The sequence below is a fragment of the Saccostrea cucullata genome, unplaced genomic scaffold (genome assembly GCF_032062105.1).
Source record: "Saccostrea cucullata isolate Sc308-1 unplaced genomic scaffold, CSIRO_AGI_Scuc_v1 ctg558, whole genome shotgun sequence".
NCBI lineage: Eukaryota > Metazoa > Mollusca > Bivalvia > Ostreida > Ostreidae > Saccostrea > Saccostrea cuccullata.
Window position 1 is genome coordinate 123,307 of NW_026920386.1, and position 22,098 is coordinate 145,404.

The 22,098-nt window shown below is 33.3% G+C and overlaps 1 protein-coding gene across 8 annotated transcripts in view; it reads right to left on the reverse strand.

The window, feature by feature from the left end:
- Positions 1-22,098, reverse strand: part of LOC134247940 (neuron navigator 3-like) — a 139,918-nt gene that overhangs the window by 98,084 nt on the left and 19,736 nt on the right. Inside the window, exon 1 of one of the 8 annotated variants that reach the window (XM_062730389.1) lies at positions 20,342-20,386. The exons of 5 other annotated variants lie outside the window; for them this stretch is intronic. In XM_062730389.1, coding sequence (XP_062586373.1) covers positions 20,342-20,371 — 30 coding nt within the window. In that variant the 5' untranslated portion in view covers positions 20,372-20,386. Of the gene's footprint in view, positions 1-1,540; positions 1,688-8,665; positions 8,705-20,341; positions 20,387-22,098 lie in introns of those variants that run through there. 2 more of the 8 variants (XM_062730406.1, XM_062730380.1) reach the window with 2 other exon arrangements.

Consider the following 22,098-nt stretch of genomic DNA (forward strand, 5'->3'; position numbering starts at 1 on the left):
AAAAAATTCAACCCTTGCCATAAGCTGCCATATGGGGGCATCAATATTTCACCAACACATCTTGTTTTAACATGGAAATACTGGAAATCCCCATTTACTCATTGTTTCTTCTGACCTTTATCTGTAAGACAATCAGTTCTGAATATGTGTTGATATAAACAACAACGCAATTAAAGACAGACAACACAAGAAAACAGAAGAGTTTCAAATTAAACAAATCTCAACAGAGAGCCTGGTGCGTCAGACAATGAAACTACTCATTTTTAGCTAATCCCGATGTGAGATCTCAGGCAAGTGACTCAAATAATTCAATTGCTGAGAAATCAATTCAGCTTTGCCAATACACTGAACCCAATACACTAAACTCCTACGTTCTCTGATAAAACTATGAAACACTCCATTGTAGAGCAAATGCCTCTGCATCCGTAGTATGTAACAATACAACACAAGCATTACTGTATTACAATGCCAAAATTCCTGTCATAATATTCCTGGTATTTCTTCTTTGTAATGGAATGTTGCTGCCAAGTGACCAACACTGATTGGGTCTGATTCTACTTACATACAGTCAATCCTCAGTATCTCAAACTACACAGGACCGAGAAAAAAAACTTGAGATATCAAAAGTTTTTTAGGGTAAAATACTGAAAGTATACTAATAATAAGGACTTCCAAATCACTTCAACATTTCCATAGAATTCAAGTTATCAGTGTTAAAGTCATACGCAAAGTAGTTTGAACTTTTTTGTCTTTTTCAATGAGGTTAAAGAGTTCCAATTCTTGAAGGAACTGTGTATTGTATTTCAATGTCTATATATGGTGACGTACACTTCTTCTTATAAAAAGTTTTGGATTTATAACATATTTTCTTTGAGTCATCCAAGAATATTCATCAATTGATATCTTTCAAAAACTCCTGGTAATGCATGCTGATTTCTTGCCTATGAATATCTGATGACAATATAATTTTAAATTAAGAATATCTTGTAAAATTATCAGTGGGTAAGGTACATTGCAAATGTCCTTAAAGCAGGACCAAAAATTGAAAACCTGAACTATTAACTGAATATCTAATTCTTATAAGGGGAATACGCTCCTATAAAAAGGCATTATGTCACTTTCAATCTAAAATCAGTGTCTCCACCTAATACTTTAAAAATCACATAAATATCAATAAGCTTTCAAGAAAGTTTTCAGCCTCTCCCTGATAGGAAACTGCTATTTGAATGTTTTTGGTGTAGGTAGACCAATTGCTTTTATGGACAACACAATTTATTAATGGTCCCAACCCTACAAATGAGTTTACTCCTTCATTGAAAGCTAAACCCTGATTATATAAATCCTTTAAATTTTATTTTTGTATCAGTATAATGAAACAGCTACAGAGGGAGTTAAATTCCAGTTTCCCCTGACCAGGACTATTTTCCTTGACTTTGCCTTGGGAAAGAGTCCTGTCTCAGGGAGCTGGAATTTTACAAACTTTTACTTACTCCCTCAATGTAACAATAGCTTTTTTTTGGTACCCCCTGCTGATTCTTACCTTGGAGTTGTAGGTTTTGGGTTCCGCAGCATCCCAGACAGTTACTATGTAATCCAAAACCATGATTTGGCCAAAAATCAAAGAAAAAATAGAAGATACTCCAGGAAAAGAATGGGTGTCAAAATCAGTAACAAGGTCACCTCTATATATATAAATTCCAAAGTCTGGGAGGAAAAAGTTTTTGAGTCTGAAAATCTTAGAATGTCTCACAAGCTGCCAGCAGGGATCTCATTTTGGTCACCCTCCTGTGAATGTTCCACAACAAATTACATCAGAAACAGAAGAGATTGTTATCCACCTGCACAAATGTCTGCTATCATTGTCTTTTTTTATCCATAAAAATAAGGTACACAGCAGCAAAGCAGCAATATGGGGTTGTATTAATATTCAGGATGCCACCAAAAACAAGTGCAATAGCAGAATCAGTAGGGCTTCACTGAGGTGAAAACTAACATAACCTGACTCTTTATAAAAATCTTCAGAACAAGTGGTTTTCTTGGAAGGATAAAAATATTATCTCATTCAGAAGACAAACCTCCAATTGTGATGACTGAAGTGTTTAGCAATTAAAAGGTCTGCTATTAAACAGCAAGTGCATATAACCCCACTCCAAAGAGTCGTTATGAAATCATCCAACAGATGCGTTCCATTAAGGCTCGGAAAAACCCCACAAACATAAAAATCAAATCATTGATAATATCGTGTCCCCTTTTCTCTTTGATTGATGAAATCCTTCATTAAGATTACCATCAACTGTAAAATGAAGAAAATTTTCACTCAAGACTATGAAAAGCTTGGATGAATGGGGAAGATTATTAACTTTCTGATGATCGCACACACACTTTTCTTTATAATCCAGGAACATTTGAGTCACTCTGTTTGATGGACTAATGATTTCGTTATAAGAGTATCCAATAATTCTGGAGCATTTGGTAAAATTAATGGCACAGGGTCCAGCATATAATCTTATTTCTCATGGTCCGGTAATGGTCAAATCAATAACATATCTGACCCTCTTGGTCTATAGTGTGCCAGAAATCAGAAAAATCAACAAATATTATGACGACAATAAAAACATTTAAGCAATCATCTAATGGCCAAGGTATAGGATTCCAATATCCACAGCAATGGATGGATTTTCCTTCACAAATAAAATAAAAATCCTTTTCTATTTGTAAAAGTTTCACTGACAGCTGGTTGTTTTAAATCAAACAGTTAATGTTACTAAATGTATCCTGATTTAGAACAAATATATTTGAAGACGTCTAAAGTTTTCCAATATTGTTAACCGAATTGCACGTCCAACCTTTCAACAAACATTTAAACTTCAGGAAGCAAAAACCTCAAAACCAAAGTCTGTTGAATAAAGATGAAAAAAAAAAACTTCTGGAAACAAACTATGTATACACAAGAGGCTAAATCAGCTCCACCTTGCAATTGATGATGAAGTTTGAATGAAAACACCCCTCTGCAGCTAACACTGGCCACACACACCTTTATGATAGAACAGTTCCCTCCATCAGATGACAGGATGAAGTCTAGCATCTGGAGGTGGAAATTAATTCACTGGGGAGGGATGCATGTTGTACCTGGTCACTTATAAACCATTTGTTGTGGTTGATAAATGGACTTTGCGGGTCTAGACAAATAGGCTGCACCATGCAACTACTAAATCACCAGCTCTCTGTATTTGGATCTGGTTTTTCTTTCTGAACCTTATTTTTTTTTTCATGTTTCTTGACATGAAGGAAAGGTGAGATCATCAAGAACTTTCACCTAACGGTTAACACTCCCTTTTTTCTTATCAACAGTTTATTAAATTTGATAAAAAGTTGATTCGATAAACATGTTACCCCAATTATATGATAAAACCGCCAAAACTGAAAGATGGGGGAGTTTGGAAGCAATTTGTTTAATGCAATATCTTTTTAAGTTCCAAGGACCGATTATATAACAAAAGCAGGAAAAAGGTTCTCAGAACATCAGAATAATATTGATGTGAATGGATGTAAGATCAACCCCTCTCAGCGTGTGGTCTATATTTTGTATGCAGTACCAGACAATGCATGATAAAAAGCCAATAAATTCATTATGATGTGAAATACTATCAATGATGAACAGTCTAAGATTACAGATACTGCAGAGGTGAGTTTCTGCTAAAATGTTATACCATTTGCCATAAAGTACCTTGATAAGGTGCGATCCATTAGGAAAAACAGGATTGGTTTAAAAAAGTAGAAATCTGAGGTTTCCAGGAATTATTTAAAGAAAAATATCATAGAAACATATACCCATGGAAAGAATTCTGCATTAAAAAATTGTTGATTATTTTGTAGATATTATAATGCAGAAATAATTTGTAACAACGCAGTATTGTGACCTTTCCCCTTGACCCTTTCCCCTTGACCCTTTCACCTTGAAAAATATGGGTCATTTCTAGATATAAAGAGTGTTATTCAAGAAAACCAAGAATCCTGCTCATATCAAACATAAATTTGTGACCTTGACTTTTAGTCTTAAAATCAATAGGGACCTTACAAAAACCAGTTAACCCTTTACATGAATTTCTGACCATATCCTTTCACCTTTTGACTTCATTAAATCAATAAAGGTCTTCAAAACTCCATTATGAATTTTGCATTCTAAAGTTTACAGACTTTCAAAGATATTTTAAAGTAATACTTAGTAATCCTGATATAGAAGTGTTGCATACAGACCAAAAGTCATAACACCTGCTTTTAGCATAGAGAGGCATGATATCATGCATCTGAAAGGAACAAAAATCTACAATGATAATCGATCAATATATGCAATTCCTCCTTGCAAAACATAGAAATATTCATTGCTAAAAAGCGGGTTTTTGAAATAACTGTGCGCCCGACCTCCCAAGACACAAATTTTGTCTTTCCCTTAAATTAAAATCTATATATTAATTTCTTTTTTCAGACCATCTTATTGTATCTGTAGCAAAGTATAATAGGTTCAAGGCATAGAATTCATCAGCCTATAGATTCAGAATCAAAGTTATGGTTGTCTGGCCCCATTCACATTATCGCTAAAAATAAATTTGTAAAAGACTATTATTTTTTCAGGCTAGAGGATTTTTGGTAGGACTGACAACTTTCACTAGCAGTCAGCATCAGCCTAGCTAATTTTACAATGAGTTTCAAACACTGCTAAGGAGAACCTACATTCTTTCACTACAATAGATTAGTACAGCAAGGATATGCAGTGAGCTTCATACCAGAGGCAGCATTGGCAGCTTTATGGCTGTTCCATTCTAAACTGTACAACAGACAGGTAAATGTAAAATACAGGTGATGGCAATGTATGAAGCTGATTGGTTCAGACACCGCAATAAAAATAAGGGAAAACCAATACCTTATAATTACCAGTATGTAACTCTTTTACTTCAAACCATAGTTTTCTGGTGGTCTGTTTGTTTGTTTGTACCCAGTATTTAGTTTAATGAAGCCCTTGAAAATTTTTCACTTATATGGCAACATTTGCTGGTGAAGAGCTTCAAATTTTGACTTATACTCAGCATGTACGTCCATTGAGAAGGGAGGGATTTTTTTCATGATAGCACCTTCTGCGACACGGGGCCCTCGGTTTATATGGTCTATTCTAAAGGACCTGAGTCTCTACGTCTCACAGAAGGATTAGAACCTGCGACATAAGGATCAACTAATTACTCTGCAACGTACTCCAGAGCTGACGCTCTTACCACTGTGGTGCCATTTGGATGACCTTTATTATGTTCCCCAAACGAAGTTGGGGAACAATATTGTTTTTACTCTGTTTTTCTTCTTCTTATTATTAAGGTCTTCCGTCTTCAGCGGAAGACCTTTCTGTTATTCTTAGGTTTCTTTTTCACTTTTATTAGTACCGATTTTGTGAGATTTCTCTGCTTGATGAATTTTCATAAGGACTTATGTACCATCACTTGAACCTTATGCGTTTTTTTTCTTTTTTGATGCCATATTGCCGATTTTATGAATTTTAAAGGGAGGTTGTCCAGAGTTTTTCTGGGTTTAGAAACATGAAACTTTCAGGTATGATAGACCTATGTCTGTGGTGCCTTTCGCATCGATTTTTGAAACGCCGCACGTCGAAAAAGGACCGTGAATTTCAAAATTTCTGACACCTTTTCTTCGATATCTTTTTACCTAGAAATATTTTGTTAAAACATATAGAATAAAAGAAGTGTGGAATTTCAAGATCTTACAAATGTTATCTCAAAAAAGGGGCTAGCCCTAAAAATTAAGGGTCTAGAGGGGAAATTCTTTATAAGTTGAGAATTTTTTCAAAGAAGCAAAGTCAACTTAAATTAGATGGGAGAAAGAAAACAATCAGAAAAATGTAATTGAGTTTAAATATATAGTAATAAAAAACCTTAATTGTGTTTTCTTCTAAACTTTACCAACCCGCTTAAGCCAGAAAAGGGTACATATTATTTTCATATGGTAAGCCACAGCAATGTAAAATCCTGCTTCAATTACCATTCCTACATTACTTTCATTAAAACCAATTATACCTGCAAACAGATCTCATTATTTTCCAATTCTATGGCAGCATAGGTATGCTACCTGCACATGTTTATGCAACATAAAATTAGGCTTCAATTATCATTACCATCATCAGATTAGTGTGATCCATAATCGGATTGTGCATCAACAGTCTGCATTGTCTGCAAGAGCGTGATGTGGCAACACGTGAAAGGAATGCACAACTATTTTTAAATGAAAGCTGAAACTCATAATTGATATATTTTTATAGCATGGTGAAAATGAAGATTATCACAGTATCTTTCTTGGGAAATCCTTTGAAATTTTGAACATAGCCATGCATTAGGATATCCTACAACATGAAATAAAGCAAAAAAAATTGGTGGTGGATGAAACTTTAAACAGCTAAACTCCCTTGGTTTTCAACCAAACAGGATGTGATTGGAACAAGGGGATGAGGTTGCACAATATGTATCCATTTAAAAGCTATAACTCCCGTTTTCACCCAAACGGGGTGGAAAGCATAGATAGATGTAATCCTTTAATATATGGTCACCATGCTCATATATTTACTCCCAGTTTTTCTAATTTTGCTTATTTTTATACAATTCCAAGTGATGCAAATGATTCTTAAATTAAGAAGAAAACCAGAAAAATGTAACATTAGAAAACCTTAATTATGTATGCAAATCTTTATTATACATTTATTATCAATGAAAAATTCATCACGAATTAAATCACATGTTTATGCAACATAAAATTAGGCTTCAATTATCATTACCATCATCAGATTAGTGTGATCCATAATCGGATTGTCTGCTGCATGTCAATCAAGGAATGCACAACAATCTTTACACAGTAATAAGACAGTCAAACAGATGAAGTTAAATGTATGTACCACTTTAAATGCAAAGCATCAAATTTTATATTGTTATCCACAGTTTTTTTTTCTTTTCCCACCTTTTTTTATACAGTAGAAAAATTCCCATACAAATGACTCAAGAATTCACAACTAATATTCTATGCAAATCTTTATTATACATTTATTACCAAATGAAAAATTCATCACGAATTAAATCCCAAGACAACCCAATCTTTCCATCTCCTACATAATCTAATCTTTACACTAATAAGACATTGACCACATTTTCCCTGACCACTGTGGTCAATAAAATATTGACTCACATCTGAGGCTAAAATATTGACTCTGCAGTTGACGTGACCATATTGTCCGTGCTGTGAGAAAAACAGTTAGTCATCCCCCTTAATCTTCTCCCGATAATTGTGCCTTAATTGTCGGAGACTGCTGCTTATGGGCTTCCTCCTGGCTTCAGCTTGACCCCGAGCCACCTTTTACGGAGCATGACTAAGACAATGGAGGGAGTCTTAAGCACAAAGTGGTGGGGAATTCCATTTGAGTTGCAAATTTGTCACTTCAACTGTTGCCAAGAAGTGGAGGTAATTTGACAATACGAGTCCAGAAATGTGTTTGCAAGGGTCTGGTGTAATGGGTATTGGAAATCTCCATCAAAATTCCAAAACAATGACAAAGCACAAATTGTCCAACAGAATGTCGGAATATTTTTCATTTCCAGGTTCATGATTCTTTGTTTTGATCTCACAATTTTTTTTATACATAGTCCCCTTTTCATTTATTTGCACCAACTTTGCATCATTTAATAAATAAACTTAACAAGTGTTTTTTTCTTCCTTTTTCAAAATATCAAATATAAGATTTTGAAGTTTTAGTCAAGTGCATATCATATTAGCATTCAGTAGATTCATCACTTTTTTTTGTAAAATTTAACCTAAAGGCACATTTTTAACTTATTTTTCTATGATTTCAATTGAACCAATATAATCCCCATCCCTTACAAAATATAAACCCCCAATCTCCTTAATATGAACAACTGCAAGACTGACCAGTTGTAGACCTATGCAGTAACATCATTGCTTTTAACATCTAGACAACAAAGATTTTAAGCAGCCTTTGAAGTGAAATCACCACAACCACTCACTGACCAAACATCTGAACTAATTGGCAGCCTGCTGTGTCTATGATTGCTCTCCATAATATTACTGATCTAATTAGTCGTCTTAATAAACAGATCAGGGATTCAGTGTCTGTGGTCCCCACAGCAGGTTACTACAACATGGATTTCTTCATGGAAAAATGTATCAGCGTGTCAATTTCTTTTTTTTTTTTAAGAGTATAAAGATAATTGTCATCTCAAAATCATAAAAGAATTTTATTTTCCAATTTGCAATGGATATATTCAGGGTAAAATAATTAGATCAATATCTTTTAAAGGCATGTATCTACAAATGAAAATACAAAATATTTGTTCAAGGAAAATTTAAAGAACAATCATTAGTATGATAGATGAAAAAAAAGGTATTTTCTTTGCAACAACTTAAGAACTGATGAGTTCATTTTGAAAAAAAAACTTTTTTTTAATCTTCTGGTCCATTAATCTTTACAGGTGTGTATAATTAGAGAGATATCTCTAAATTGATTCAAGCTAATTTCCCAAAGCCTCTGAATCTAAACCAATATCAAACAACAGACAAAAGTTCATTTCTCTTTTGTACAGCTTTCACAAACAAAAAATCTTACCTTTATGGTTCCTTCAAACAACATCTTGAGCAATAATCCTTTCCAATAATCCAAACATATGGGAAGATCACCCCCAATATCTGTTCCACTTATAACACAAAGAGGATGAGTACACAGATGCAAGGAATAAAGAAAACAGTACTCTCACTCAAGCATCGAAAAGAAAGACAAAAAACATGGAGATGTGGCCTCATCAAAGCCTTCTTCACCTGCCTGAGAGAAAACCCTCTATCTAATTAGCAGATCAAAAGAATAGCAGCTATGTTTTCTCTCTGTCTCTCTGAAGTTCCAGGTATTGCTTATTTTTTGGAGTTTGTTTTGGAGTGGGATTGACTTTGAGTCAATGACATCCACGTTATAGATAATTATAAAAATCTATAGCAGTGGTGCCAATTTACCGCTCATCTGACGAAAATTTTTTGGAAACCCTCTCCGACTTCATTCACTTTCCATGATAAGGGCTACTTCCTCTTAGATTTTCTTGGTACCACCAAATCCTTGTTAAAATTACCACTTTCTACCCCTCAACCTCTCCCAAACATATATTGAAACAATTAAAATGTCAGTCTTCTCCTATTGGGCTGTTCAGCTTCATTTTCATTGAATTATTTATGATCCTTGCAAACAGCTCTATTACGCTCACTGCACAGTTTCAGATATATAATTTTTTCACTCCCATACACCACCTAATAAATTCCTCTTCATCCTTCTTTTATAATCCCAACACATGTCGCAATTGCAACACATGGAATAGTTTTTCCCTAATATTGTTCCTTTAATAACTACACCAAACCATAAATATTTGCACAACAATCAAAACACAGCCAAAAAACACAAAACACAGTTTCTAATTAAAGTCCAAAAATGTGCAGGTATATGAAAAATCCACTGCACCAGAAAAATGCAGTCAAGTATACTCTGTGATAAAAAGAAGTCTATCTGATAAATCTATCCACTTTCTTAATCCGTTCACAGCACAAAAGTCAAAACAGTTGATAAACCTGCAAACAAAATGTTTCCCTTTTTTCCTTTGATCTATAAATCGGTCTTTTCTGTAGAGAAGAGTTCACCACACAAGTTGTTTAGACAGAAGCTTCAATTAGACCCTCAATCATAATGACAGGGCTGATGCAGCAGCTGCTAATTGTGGGGAGGTTTTAGGGAATCCCTTCTACCTCTAACCTATCAGCATCTGTGGCTCTAAGACTCTCCCAGCAGGAATTGGTCAGCTTTAATGAGGTGATATCATCACAAGACTTATCATTCTCTCTATACTTATTGATGATCACAAAGATGACTTCACAGTTCCTCAAAATGTGAAACATATAAAACTCACAGTTCCTCAAAATGTGAAACATTTACCTCAAATATGAAACATTTAAAACTTGTAGTTCCTCAAAATGTGAAATATTTAAAACTCACAGTTCATCAAAATGTGAGACTTTCAAAAATCACATTTCCTCAACATGTGAAACATTTAAAAGTCAAATAACCATTGTCCATTATTTCAAACACATTTACTTATTCTTCAAATGCTCCAGTCAATGGCAAAACATCTATGCTGAATCAAATCACCAGTTTCAGATTCAAAGATCAATTCACAATGTACTATGAAATAGTCTTCCCGTATACATTAAAAGTACATGTAAAAATTAAATACAGATTTATCCCTTAGAAGACAGTATGTACACAATCAGATAGAAAGGACTAACATGCCGGAAATCTGTCTGGGTATTCTATGAGACCCCAATATGACCTCAAGCTGAGCCATCAATATCACCCCCAGCTTTACCTAATGAATATTAATTAGCTGTGTATTGCCATCAAAAGTACCGTTATTTCTATCTGGGAGTATCTTATTGCTCAATTATTTATTTATCGTTTCTCATTTGCAACATTGAATTTCTTGTCTTTTCTATGTATACTGCCTTTACCACAAAATCAATACAGATCAAGCTATATCTCATAAAGCAAAACTACTCTGAGGTGTATATTTTACGCCAGCTTGTTTTTCCATTCAATGCAAATATGATTTGAAGAATCTAAATAAATAAGTAATACTGAAATCAAATGGAAAAGAACATGTACCACAATACCAGACATAATGGAAAATTTGTAAATTATATATAATTATCTAAATAAGAAAAAAAAAATAAAATCTCTATAAAATGAAATATGTATTAAATCAGGTTAATAATTAATTTAGGGGAAACATGAATATTAGTCAGCAAATTCTCTGAGAAGCAAATGCAAACATGCAAATTTGAATACTTAAAAGTTGAGGGGAAAAAGTTTAATGTTTAAGGGTCACTGATACTCTTACAAGAGAGACAACTCTTAATGGCATAAATGTTTCTTCTACCTTTAGAAATCTCCTTGACATTGAAATTTCTTCTTTTTTTTTCCCCCCGATTTGTCCTGCAAGCTATTTTTTGATTTTTTTTAAATATTTCCATAAAGCATAAATTTATTTGAATATTACAAGGGTTAAAGCAGAATTTTATTTGAGTTAGAAATGGATTTGTGTACCTTAACTGCTGAACTCCCCATGAATGGCACAATGAATGATGAAATTAAGCCTTCATCAGAAGCTTATTTTATTTTTATTCCATGGGATTCAAAAACAATGCAGATGAACTTTCTTGTTTACATGCAGACATGCAAACTCAGTTGGTCCTACATGGATTTGAACTGAAGACCTTTAAAGCAATAAAGGCCAAAATAAAGTTTTAAAATGTTTCAGAAGAAATATATCTGTACAACCGAATATACAGTACGTATTATATAAGAAGTCATTATTGTACAGGACGACAACAATTCAATTTTGCTTCAATCAAAGCTTATAAAAAGTTCTTCCATAGCAATATAAACAACAGAAGTTTATTAACGTTCTATTTTTCTGTCATTGAAGTAGTTAATAACAAATTTGAAATATTTTTTTCCAAAGTCAAACATGCAGCTCATATTGCTTTAATTATTAGTCTAAAGATTTTACCCAAATAACGCAACTGTGTCAGATTCACTTTTATACAAAAAATTCAGACTTCTGACATTGAAAAATTTTTTGACAAATGTTATGACCTCACAAAAACCTAAAAGCAATATCAATTTTTTCTCAACAACATATTTTTCCTCTTTCAATACATAATTTTATTGATTATAAGTAATTTTTGTAAAAATGACACTGTCAGACAAAATGATTAATGCACAATTATTTTATTCCCTGACATTAAATCCACTCCTCTTCATCCATTTCTAGACCCCCTCTGGATTAAGATCAATTGTATATTGTAATAGTATAGATCAGATTCAGTCTTTATTGGACACAGCATCACAAATTATATCTATTAAGGTCTGTCTAGACACCAATCAGCTGGCTTGCTTTGTTGCTGGGGGGTCACCTGAGAACATCAATTTCTAACAAACTTGTCTTATATTTCTTACATCAAATATAGATTTTGCACTCAAAATCGGAACCATGCATGGATAATAAACATTAAAACAGTCAGTGCTGGCAGCCAGGTCATCAAACATATGATATTCCAGCCTTTGCCTTCAGATTAAATTTCAGAAAAATTTAATTTTTCATAAGAAAAAAAGTGTATTAATATACTTTCACAGTGTACTATTGCACCTTCAAAGATCAATTTATTTGGTAATTTTAATACACTGGAACAAATTAGGAAACAAGATAAATTCAAGAGGAATAACTCCTGCTTATGATTTTACAAAATTCAGCTTTATTTTATTTTATCACAACAGTAAAGAAAACTAACAATCAAACTTACCCCAATTTTCTTTATGTGTTTACTCATTCTCAAATGTCATTGACAAGACACTAGACCATGAACACATGATGAAGATATACTTAAAGTTTCTCAGCTCCTAACAAACCTAGAGCAACATCCTCTAAAAGATCAGACATCAAAACAACTGAGGAGTCCTCCATTCATCATCATATTTCCCATACATCACTGCCTGGAGAAACCTTTGTATATGTTTGCTGATTTTGATTGTCTTAATAACTCAATTTTCTATTCCTTTGATGTCTATACACTTTCTCTCAGATGAAGATTAAAACCCCATATTCATCGTTTGAGTCGAGATAAATCGTAATTTCTCCCCCAAGTACCACCAATTTGAACATGAATAGAGAATTTCATTGTAGGGGGAACATAACATCTGAGAAGACAGGGAAAAACATTATTGAAAAGTTATGGATATTTCATCTGGTTTTCATAAACACTCATCAATATTGAACATCTTCACGGAAATCTATCCTCATTCACACTGCAATTTCAAAGCTGCGAATACACAGAGAACATTGATAAAAGTACATTTTCCCAATAAAATATAATTAATTAAAGAAAGAAAAATAAAATAAATTTAAAATATAAAAAAATATATCTTTAAAAATATCTAGTCCTTTTTATACTTTTAGACTCCCTCAACATTAAAACTAAATTGCTTGGATTTGAAATGTGAGGAAACGCTTGTTTATGTAATATCTTTTTTTTAATATCCAGACTCAAAGTCCCCATAGTGTTTTGAAACACTTCAGTTTAATGCTTCCTATTAATTTGTGTTAGCTTCCAGCAGAGAGGAGAGATGTCCTTACTAGATATTGCTTTCCTCCCATGCTGTCTAAAAGGACACCATTACATAACAACCATTGAAGCCCACTCAGGGAGCTTCCAAAGCAGATAAGTTATCTGTGGTGTAGGATACAGCCAATCAATACATCCCTTTTATTTGATCAGAATGTGCTTAATGAACCAATCAAAGAATCAGTTACATGCTTAAGTTAATGTAGATTAGCCAATCAGCTGAAGCATCAGACAGAGACAATATGAATTGGGAACAAATTGAGGACATTACTGGTATTTGCAGATTATTCTGTTTAGTGGGTTTCTATGCAAAATAAACAAGATAAGAGAAATCATGGAGCAATATTTGTCAGAGGATTGAGCATCCTTTTGTTGGGGGATGTTGAATAACAGGAATATCAGAAAACTTAATGGAAAATTAATCTTCTAATGTTTGTCACGTGCATTCAGAGGTCACTTGGCTTTTCCAGACTCTTCTTCGATCTACACAGGTCTCCCACGTGGCGCAGTGGTTAGAGAGTTGCAAAGTATGGAGTATAGATCATTATGTTGCGGGTTCAAATCCCACTGTGCGATGTGGAGACCAGTCCTTCGGATGAAAATGTATAAGCCAGGGTCCCGTGTTGCAGTAGGTGCTGGCACAAAAAAAGATCCCTCCCTGCTTAATGGCCCTGAGTGCCGAGTATAGGACAAAATTTGCAGCTCTCCACTGGCAAGTGGTGGCACCTCCATATGAGTGAAAAATTCTAGAGAGGAACCTTACACAACATATAATCAATCAAACAATCAATCTACACAGTATTTGTCCTTTGTTTCCACGATGGAAATTTAATAATTACAAGTGCATTATCAAATACAATGTTTTGCCATTTCTAAACTGCAACTAGAGTCATAAACCTATGCACTATTATCTGCAATTCCAAAATGAAACTCAACCTAAAAGAACTATAGAAGCAAAAGGACTTTCATAAACGATAACATCTTTATTCTCTTTGCTGAATTCCTATACATCTAAAGATAAAGAATCATGTGTGTACGAGGGTTGTCCCGTAAAATCGTGGACAAAGCGTTTTTCTCGAAAAGTAATGGGCGCACTAAGCTAAAAATTTCAGTAAATGTTTATTTATATAATCTAAGTGCATGATAATTTTTTTGATAAAATATAGGCAAAAATAAAGATTTTATTATGCTTGAATGTGCACAGGGTATTGTCCTACGACGCACGGACAAAAAAACCAAGGTTTTATTAAAGAATACACAAGTTTGATTTCAAAATAAAAGCTTTAAATACATACGATTTGGATTAAAATTATCCTAATTCAATTCCACAATCAATTTTCTAGTCTTTGTAAAAATTTTAAGGCATTTGGTTAATTTTTCGCAGTTTTTTTAAGCATTCAAAATGGGAAGGTGGTAAACACAACACACAAAAAATGGTGACGTTTTATGCCGTTACGGCGCACCGGAAAGCAGTTCAGTTTTAATTCGATGTTGTTATGACACCTTTAGAGACTTGAAATGACCATAGAAGAAAAAAATTTTTATCGAAGTCTTTTTTGATCGAGTCCCTTGGGAGTACAGACAGACCTAATGCAATAGCAAAAGAACAACCGCTGATATGAGATTTTCTGTTAGTTGAATGATGGTGAGAATATTGTCCATAACTTACTAATAAATTTTTCAGATGATCGCATGAGGTTGCCAATTAGATCCTCGACTGTTTATGGAGACTAAAGAATGTGTATCAATGAAATTCCTAAATTTAAGTCGGACTCATCCAACTTCATTTTCAGGAAAGATAAAACGTAACGCTGTTTTTGACACTTTGACGTTATAATCCATGCGCCGTAAGTTGATACAATATATGGAATAAAATTTCATTATTTGTTTATTTATACATATATTTATGTGAAATTTGCTGTGTATATTACTAAAATATGTACTAAATAATAGTGAAAATTTCAGAACGCAGTGATGTTTATTTTTCACTTAATACTTTCCACGATTTTACGGGCATGTATCTTAATGGTCATGTATCTTGGTGACTGTCCATTTCTACATGAAGCATGTGTAACTAGTACTAAGTTGACATCATCTCCAATGTTTTCAAATAAAGGTCTGTGTTCGCTGTGTTCTTAATATCTCTTGTTCAGCTGGTTCTATACTTATTTGGTTCATGATTACTGTTTGTTAAAAACTTATTTCATTACAATGCAATTTTTTTTTTGCAATAAAAATAGATTAATTTTTCTATTTTCAGCATTAACATGTTCATGCTAACTCAACTGTAGCAACTCTAAACAGGTCTCCTCATTTCCTTCATCACCATAATCAAAGGTCATCATCATCAATAACAATACTTTTATAACTTCCATTATACCAGTTTTTAGAGCAAAAAAAGGAAACTTAAAACAGAATTCATTGCCATTCTCCAATTAACGATTTAATCAAGCATCCCCATCCTTCACCTTGAGATCCTGGATTGGAAGGAGTTATGGCTTCTTAATTTGTTTTCTGCGGAGTCTGACTTTGTTCCCAATCTTATACCCTGACTGTGTAATTTCCTTTTCTTGACAAACTGATTGATGATAGTGCAAGATTTGACACATTATGATTGTTAATGAGAGTATTAATGGTTATTAATGATTTTCAGGGTTTTTTCTTTTTTTCACTTTTGATTTATAAAGGGTTTTTTTTAAAGTCAATGACATGAATAACCTAGATCTGATTATAGTCCATATTTACATATATCTATGAAAAAAGGATTTTTTTTTGGCTTAATTTTTTTTTTATAAGTACTTCAGGTTTTCATGCATGTTAAAATCCGAGACCATTTACTCGCAAAAATTTATTTCACCATCACTTATATCATTCTTCTTAAAGATTACAAAACATATACACTCTAAGTATTCTAAAAGATATGAAACCTATTGTTTTAACCCCAGGATACAAAACCAGTTTGCTATACATGTAAATTCTTCAAATTTCAGAGTTCATCATTATTGTAAAATTTCACAAGGAAATTTTAAAAAATTCATTTGTATCCAAAGAAAATTCTTTGCTATATTCATTATATTTGCATTACCCATGCATGTACTAACAATATGTTTTTTAATACATTTTTCATCAAGGAAACTCGCTCATGCTACATATTGATGTCATATCAACCTTCATAACCTTAAAAATTATTTATCAACTTTCAACAATAGATCAATCATCAAATCCTCCCAGGGGGTTAAAACAATCAAAGAAATTAATCAAAATAGCGCTTGTGGGACTGCAGCAGAAATTGCAGGTGTGATTAATTTCCCATAAATAAGGATTTGTTTTACATAAAACCCATTAGTGCGATGCTATCAGAAGGGAGATAATTCAATCTTTGGAAGCCTTTGTTTGACTTGTTGACTTTTCCTCCGCTATAACAGGTGGAATGGATGTAACTGCAAAATGTCTAATCTATAACAGAGGCATTGTGTATTCTTTGTAGCTGATGAATTTATTCTAAGATTCAAAACACATTCATTCGCAATGGCTTGAAGTGAATGACACTGTTAGGAGTCATTCCTTCATAATTAATTTCATTAATGATGACTTTTATTTCTTTCAAAAATAAATTATTAACACCAACTTGTAATAACTTTTTTGGGGGGGAGGGGGGGGGAGGGGGTGGTGTTAAAAATTTACAATATCAATCAATAAGATAGAAAAACAGCATATATTCATTCTTTCCAAAAAGAGAAAAAAAATCAACAAATGTAAAATATAAGTTGTCATACAGTAACTGCAATCTCCATGTGAGGCATCATAAATCACACTACCATTAGGACCCAGCTGAATATTTATAGAAATCCCATTCTTTTAGCTCACCAATATCAATGCCTTATAAATCAATGATCCAGAGATAAAAACCCAGTATTAAGATAATTAAAACATTCCATAAAACCATTAGCCATCTTTGCTTCTCTGATACATTACATCTAATGATTGGAGCCCGGAATTCTAAGAACCATAAATCGACACCTTATCACCACTACATGTAGCCTGAGCACCTCAGGGATGGATGCTCATCAATAATTAAAAGGTTGCTCCAAGGATGTTCAATCCTGCAGTGCAAATTACAGGTTTAATCAGAGTTCACATAAGTAGTAAACCAGCTCACTATAGTAATGAAGGACTGGAACATTTTTACTTACATCAAATACCACAGTACGACTTCCAGTAAAATCAATAAAGCAACTTCAAGTGGTTTTACTGGAACTGACATGAACTAGCAATTTAATGTGTGTTTTTTAAAAATAAAGTTTGACCAAAAAAATGCAAGACACATTTTGACTTCAAGATTGAATATTATTGAACTTAAATATTTCCATCACAAATCTAATAAGATGGATTGATGCCAAAGCGATTTTGTAGTCCGAAAGACTTTTCTTTCGGGCAAGCTATTGACAATTAAATTAACCTTACAGGAAGTTCAGCAGGCTACTGACTTATAAGTTGATGATACAGCAAATTCAACAATTTCATTTACAATCAGCATTTCATAAATGCTTGGGTCATTATCATGACCTTGTTACTAAAAAATAACTTATCATAGGGCTGTATTTTGGGTTGTATTGGTTTGCATTTAGGCCAACACATTTCATACCAATAGTTAGGCCTTCGTTTTTGTATTGAATTTGTATGCTAAATTTTCAGCCTACCACTGATGAGTACATAGGGATCACAGTGGGTGTGACTGATCAATAGGGGATGATTATTCCACCAATGCACCTGATCCAAACTTCTGAAATTTCTGTGACTCTGTTTAATCTAAGCAATGTTGGAAGATTTGCATTGTTTACAAAATTTAATCAGTTTGGTCAACTGTTCATTATCTTCAATTTTTCCTCATTCTTACATACTTTATTCTTCATTTCTTGAGTTCTTTAATACCTATCTTTGAAATTTTTTCATGGTCACTTTGATTTCAAAATAGCTATAAAGAGACTTGACAGTATAGCTAATGGTTTTGGCATTGCATAGTCAAATGTGTGGAACATACAAGGCCATCGAAAAGAACTCATGAAATATTGAATCATGCACAGCTGAAAATGAACTGATTTATGATTTTCAACACCTTCCCTGTCATTAATACCCCCTTATCATTTACATACAAATTTTACTTAAGATATCAGTTTGACGTTAAATATAGATCTGCTTGCAAGACAAATATATCATTAAAAGTCCATTGACTGCATACATATATTGTATGTACATATGTCTTGCAAAGTAAACATCCTTTGCAACTTCAATGGAACACAGCCCATTATAATCCCCTCTATATCAATTTATCTATCTCTTGTTGAAACAATTTACATACATTGTAATTCTATACGTAATCACCAAACAATTTCGCAGAGTTTGTCAAACAAAAACATAAAACGAGATATTCTTGCTGCGTTCCCCAGAGAACAGAGTTGATCTAAGGCCATGGAGACATTGTCTTGTAAGGTCTTCCTTGACAAATCAATATGTATTTATGGTCATCATCTGTCTAGAAGGTTCAAGCTTCATAAAACATTGGATTTAGTGATCAATAGCCCTGTCTGATTAGCTAAATTGGTCATTTGATTTGTAAGGTACATTGCTCATGCTTAAAGGTCCATTTCCTGGCTAGTGTGAGCCATCAAGTCCATATTTAGAATGGCACTATGACAAAATGGTCAGCTTTATCTTTATAATCACGTCCATAGAGCAAATTGGGTACTTGCATCTGCATCATCTTTATATCCAATTGGGTACTTGCATCTGCATCACCTTTATATCCAATTGGGTACTTGCATCTGCATCACCTTTACATGCATACAAACTTCATGAAAGAATTTGTTCTATCTACTTGATCAATACAAAAGGCTCACAGCTGGTGTGCATCACCTTTACATGAATTTCCACAGTACTATGTTTATGCCTTTCTTCAAGATTTGTATTGTTTGAAGTTTTTATGAAATTGATCAGTGATTTCTTTTTAACCTTTTATATTTTTTAATGCTCCTAAAAGTAATAAACATTTTCTTTATCACCATGTGATCTTTCCTCCGATTAGTGTATCAATGATGCTGAGTAAAGGAACCCTCACAAAGCATTCAATGACTATTTCTCACAACTTGAAGATTTTCATTAAAAACACATTTCATTACAAATTACAGCAAAGTACTACTATTAAAGCCTTATATAAAAATCTGCATAACACAAAACCTTTACATGCATACAAACTTCATGAAAGAATTTGTTCTATCTACTTGATCAATACAAAAGGCCCATAGCTGGTGTGGCCCGAGTCAAGAGGGGATGCTTACTCCTCCCAGGCACCTGATCTGACCCTTGGAATTTCCAGGGTTCTGTGTTTATGTGCCTTGCTCAAAGATCTGTATTATTTGAAGTTTTTGTGAAATTGATCAGTGATTTCTTTTTAACCTTTTATATTTTTAATGCTCCTAAAAGTAATAAACATTTTCTTTATCACCATGTGATCTTTCCTCCGATTAGTGTATCAATGATGCTGAGTAAAGGAACTCAACCCTGATCCCTTATAAAATTATGAGTAAACCAAAATGGTATGTTTTTGGTACAATTACAATTTCACGTTGACGTGTAATTAATATCAATGAATGTCCACTCCTCCACAAAACCATTCCTAAAAAATATTTCAAATAGTTTACAATACAATGCCTCATTCATCATCTTGGTCACAAAACAACAGCAGGTGTCAGCTTCCCAAGACAAGGAATAAAAGGATCTATTGCAGCATTCAATGACTATTTCTCACAACTTGAAGATTTTCATTAAAAACACATTTCATTACAAATTACAGCAAAGTACTACTATTAAAGCAACATCAATTGATAAATATACCCATATTTGCTTTTGGAACTCCATCTTTGATATTCTTATCAGACATGTCATTAATGTTTCATCTTGGTTGTAAATTATTAATTTACTAGCCAATGGAGGGTAAATGCAGAATTTAACATATGATACTTCAGTTAATTTCAAAAGTTATATATTTCCACTTAACAACAAGACAACCTACCTTTAAAATCTGAGAATTGTTTCTCTCCATTCTCCATAATTTAACACTCATCATTAATCCTCAACTTGCTTCAAACACTTTTCAGGTGTTCAAAAAATCCACAATTTTTCCTTTCTTCATTCCCTCCTAACAGTCAACATACAAATTCCACAAAAAATACTCCCATTCCAGTAGTTACACTTTTTCCCCCATATCGTATTTTGACGCTGAGCAACCTTGAGGCTTTAAGCTCTGTGAAGATAATGCTTTTTTGGGCTTAACGACAAATGTAATTAACAGCCCTGCTTTATTACATTTGGAGGCATAAATAATTTCATATTCTCACAACTTTTTTTCCCCATACTGTTCTAATTTTCCTTGCAGGGAAAAAAGGCAAGTTTTTTTCTTCATGAAACGTATGTGTTTGGATTAAAATCTTGAAATATTTTTTACATTCACTGCAAGTGAGCATCATTCATTACAGTATTGGAATGTTTCCCCTTTTCTCCTCGATTATTTCCTATTGGAAAGAACAGTAATTGTCACTGTCAGGCAAACTTCAGATTAAGCATTAGGCATTTCCTGGAATAACTTAAGCTGTGATCCATACTTGTAAAGATGATCTTCCATTGGGTAGGGACAAAATTTAATTCTCCAAAAATGTCAATAAATCAAAAACATCAAAATATCTAGTCTTTTTTTAATAATAACAAAAAACCCATTGCTTCTGTGCAACTCTGATATTGCATATGAAAATATATGGCACCAATTTTATCTTTGTTCACATATCAGGCCTGGGCAGACTGCGGCTCCAAAGTTAATTGTATTCACTAATAACTCAAAATCCAAACCAAATGAATATAATTTTTCTGCAATATTGCTTTTACATTGCTTCATAATACAAGTATTTAAATCTGCAACAGCAAAAAGCAATCAATGAGACATACTGCATTAAAAAAAAATCACCAGTATTACTTTATATAATTACTGTACATTCCTCTTGTTTCATAAAGTGTTAAAAGTCTTTGCATCCAACACCAAAGCATTCAAGAACTACCAGAAACGTTCGACACTTCAGTAAATTTTACTAAAATTGTACCAAAAAGGTTTCAATCCTCTTTTGTAACATACACAAACTGTTTTAGGTCAATCATTTCAAGTTTTATAAGTTGCTCATTCCAGCCTTTAAGCACATCAAACTTTCTCAAATGAGAAAATTGCAGAAAAGTTCTTGTAGCTGATATTATTTGCAGCAGTTGACCTTTTGAGTGCCACATATCAAATAATTATACCCATTAGTAATTTCTCTGCATTGGTATAAAGGTCCTCCATCTTTTTTTCTTGGAACAATTTCTCATAAAACAAATGCTTGTAGACTCCAAGATTCCTGTCTTCCTAGATACTCAATTCCAAATTAATTATTGATGCGAGTGTCAATGGCACATTATCACTTTTTTTGTTGTTGCTCCTTCTTTTCTATCAAAAACAAATTATCCTCCTTCTTTGCCCATGATGTTTACGTTTCCACAATTGTCAACTCCATCCCTCAAGAACAGAATCCCAAAAATCTTTTCGTTGAACTACAAGTACAATTATCCTCTTTTGTGAGTTGCAATTTAATTTACTGGAAAAGGTAAAAAGCTTAGCTCCTGAGTCAATCAATACTTCAACTCTTGTCTCTCTTAAGAATTAATCCCTTTCAGCATCTCTTAGCAAACAGCAAGCCATGTTGAACATGTCTTTTTGGAAGATTAACCAAGTTTTAATTGATCTGGCAA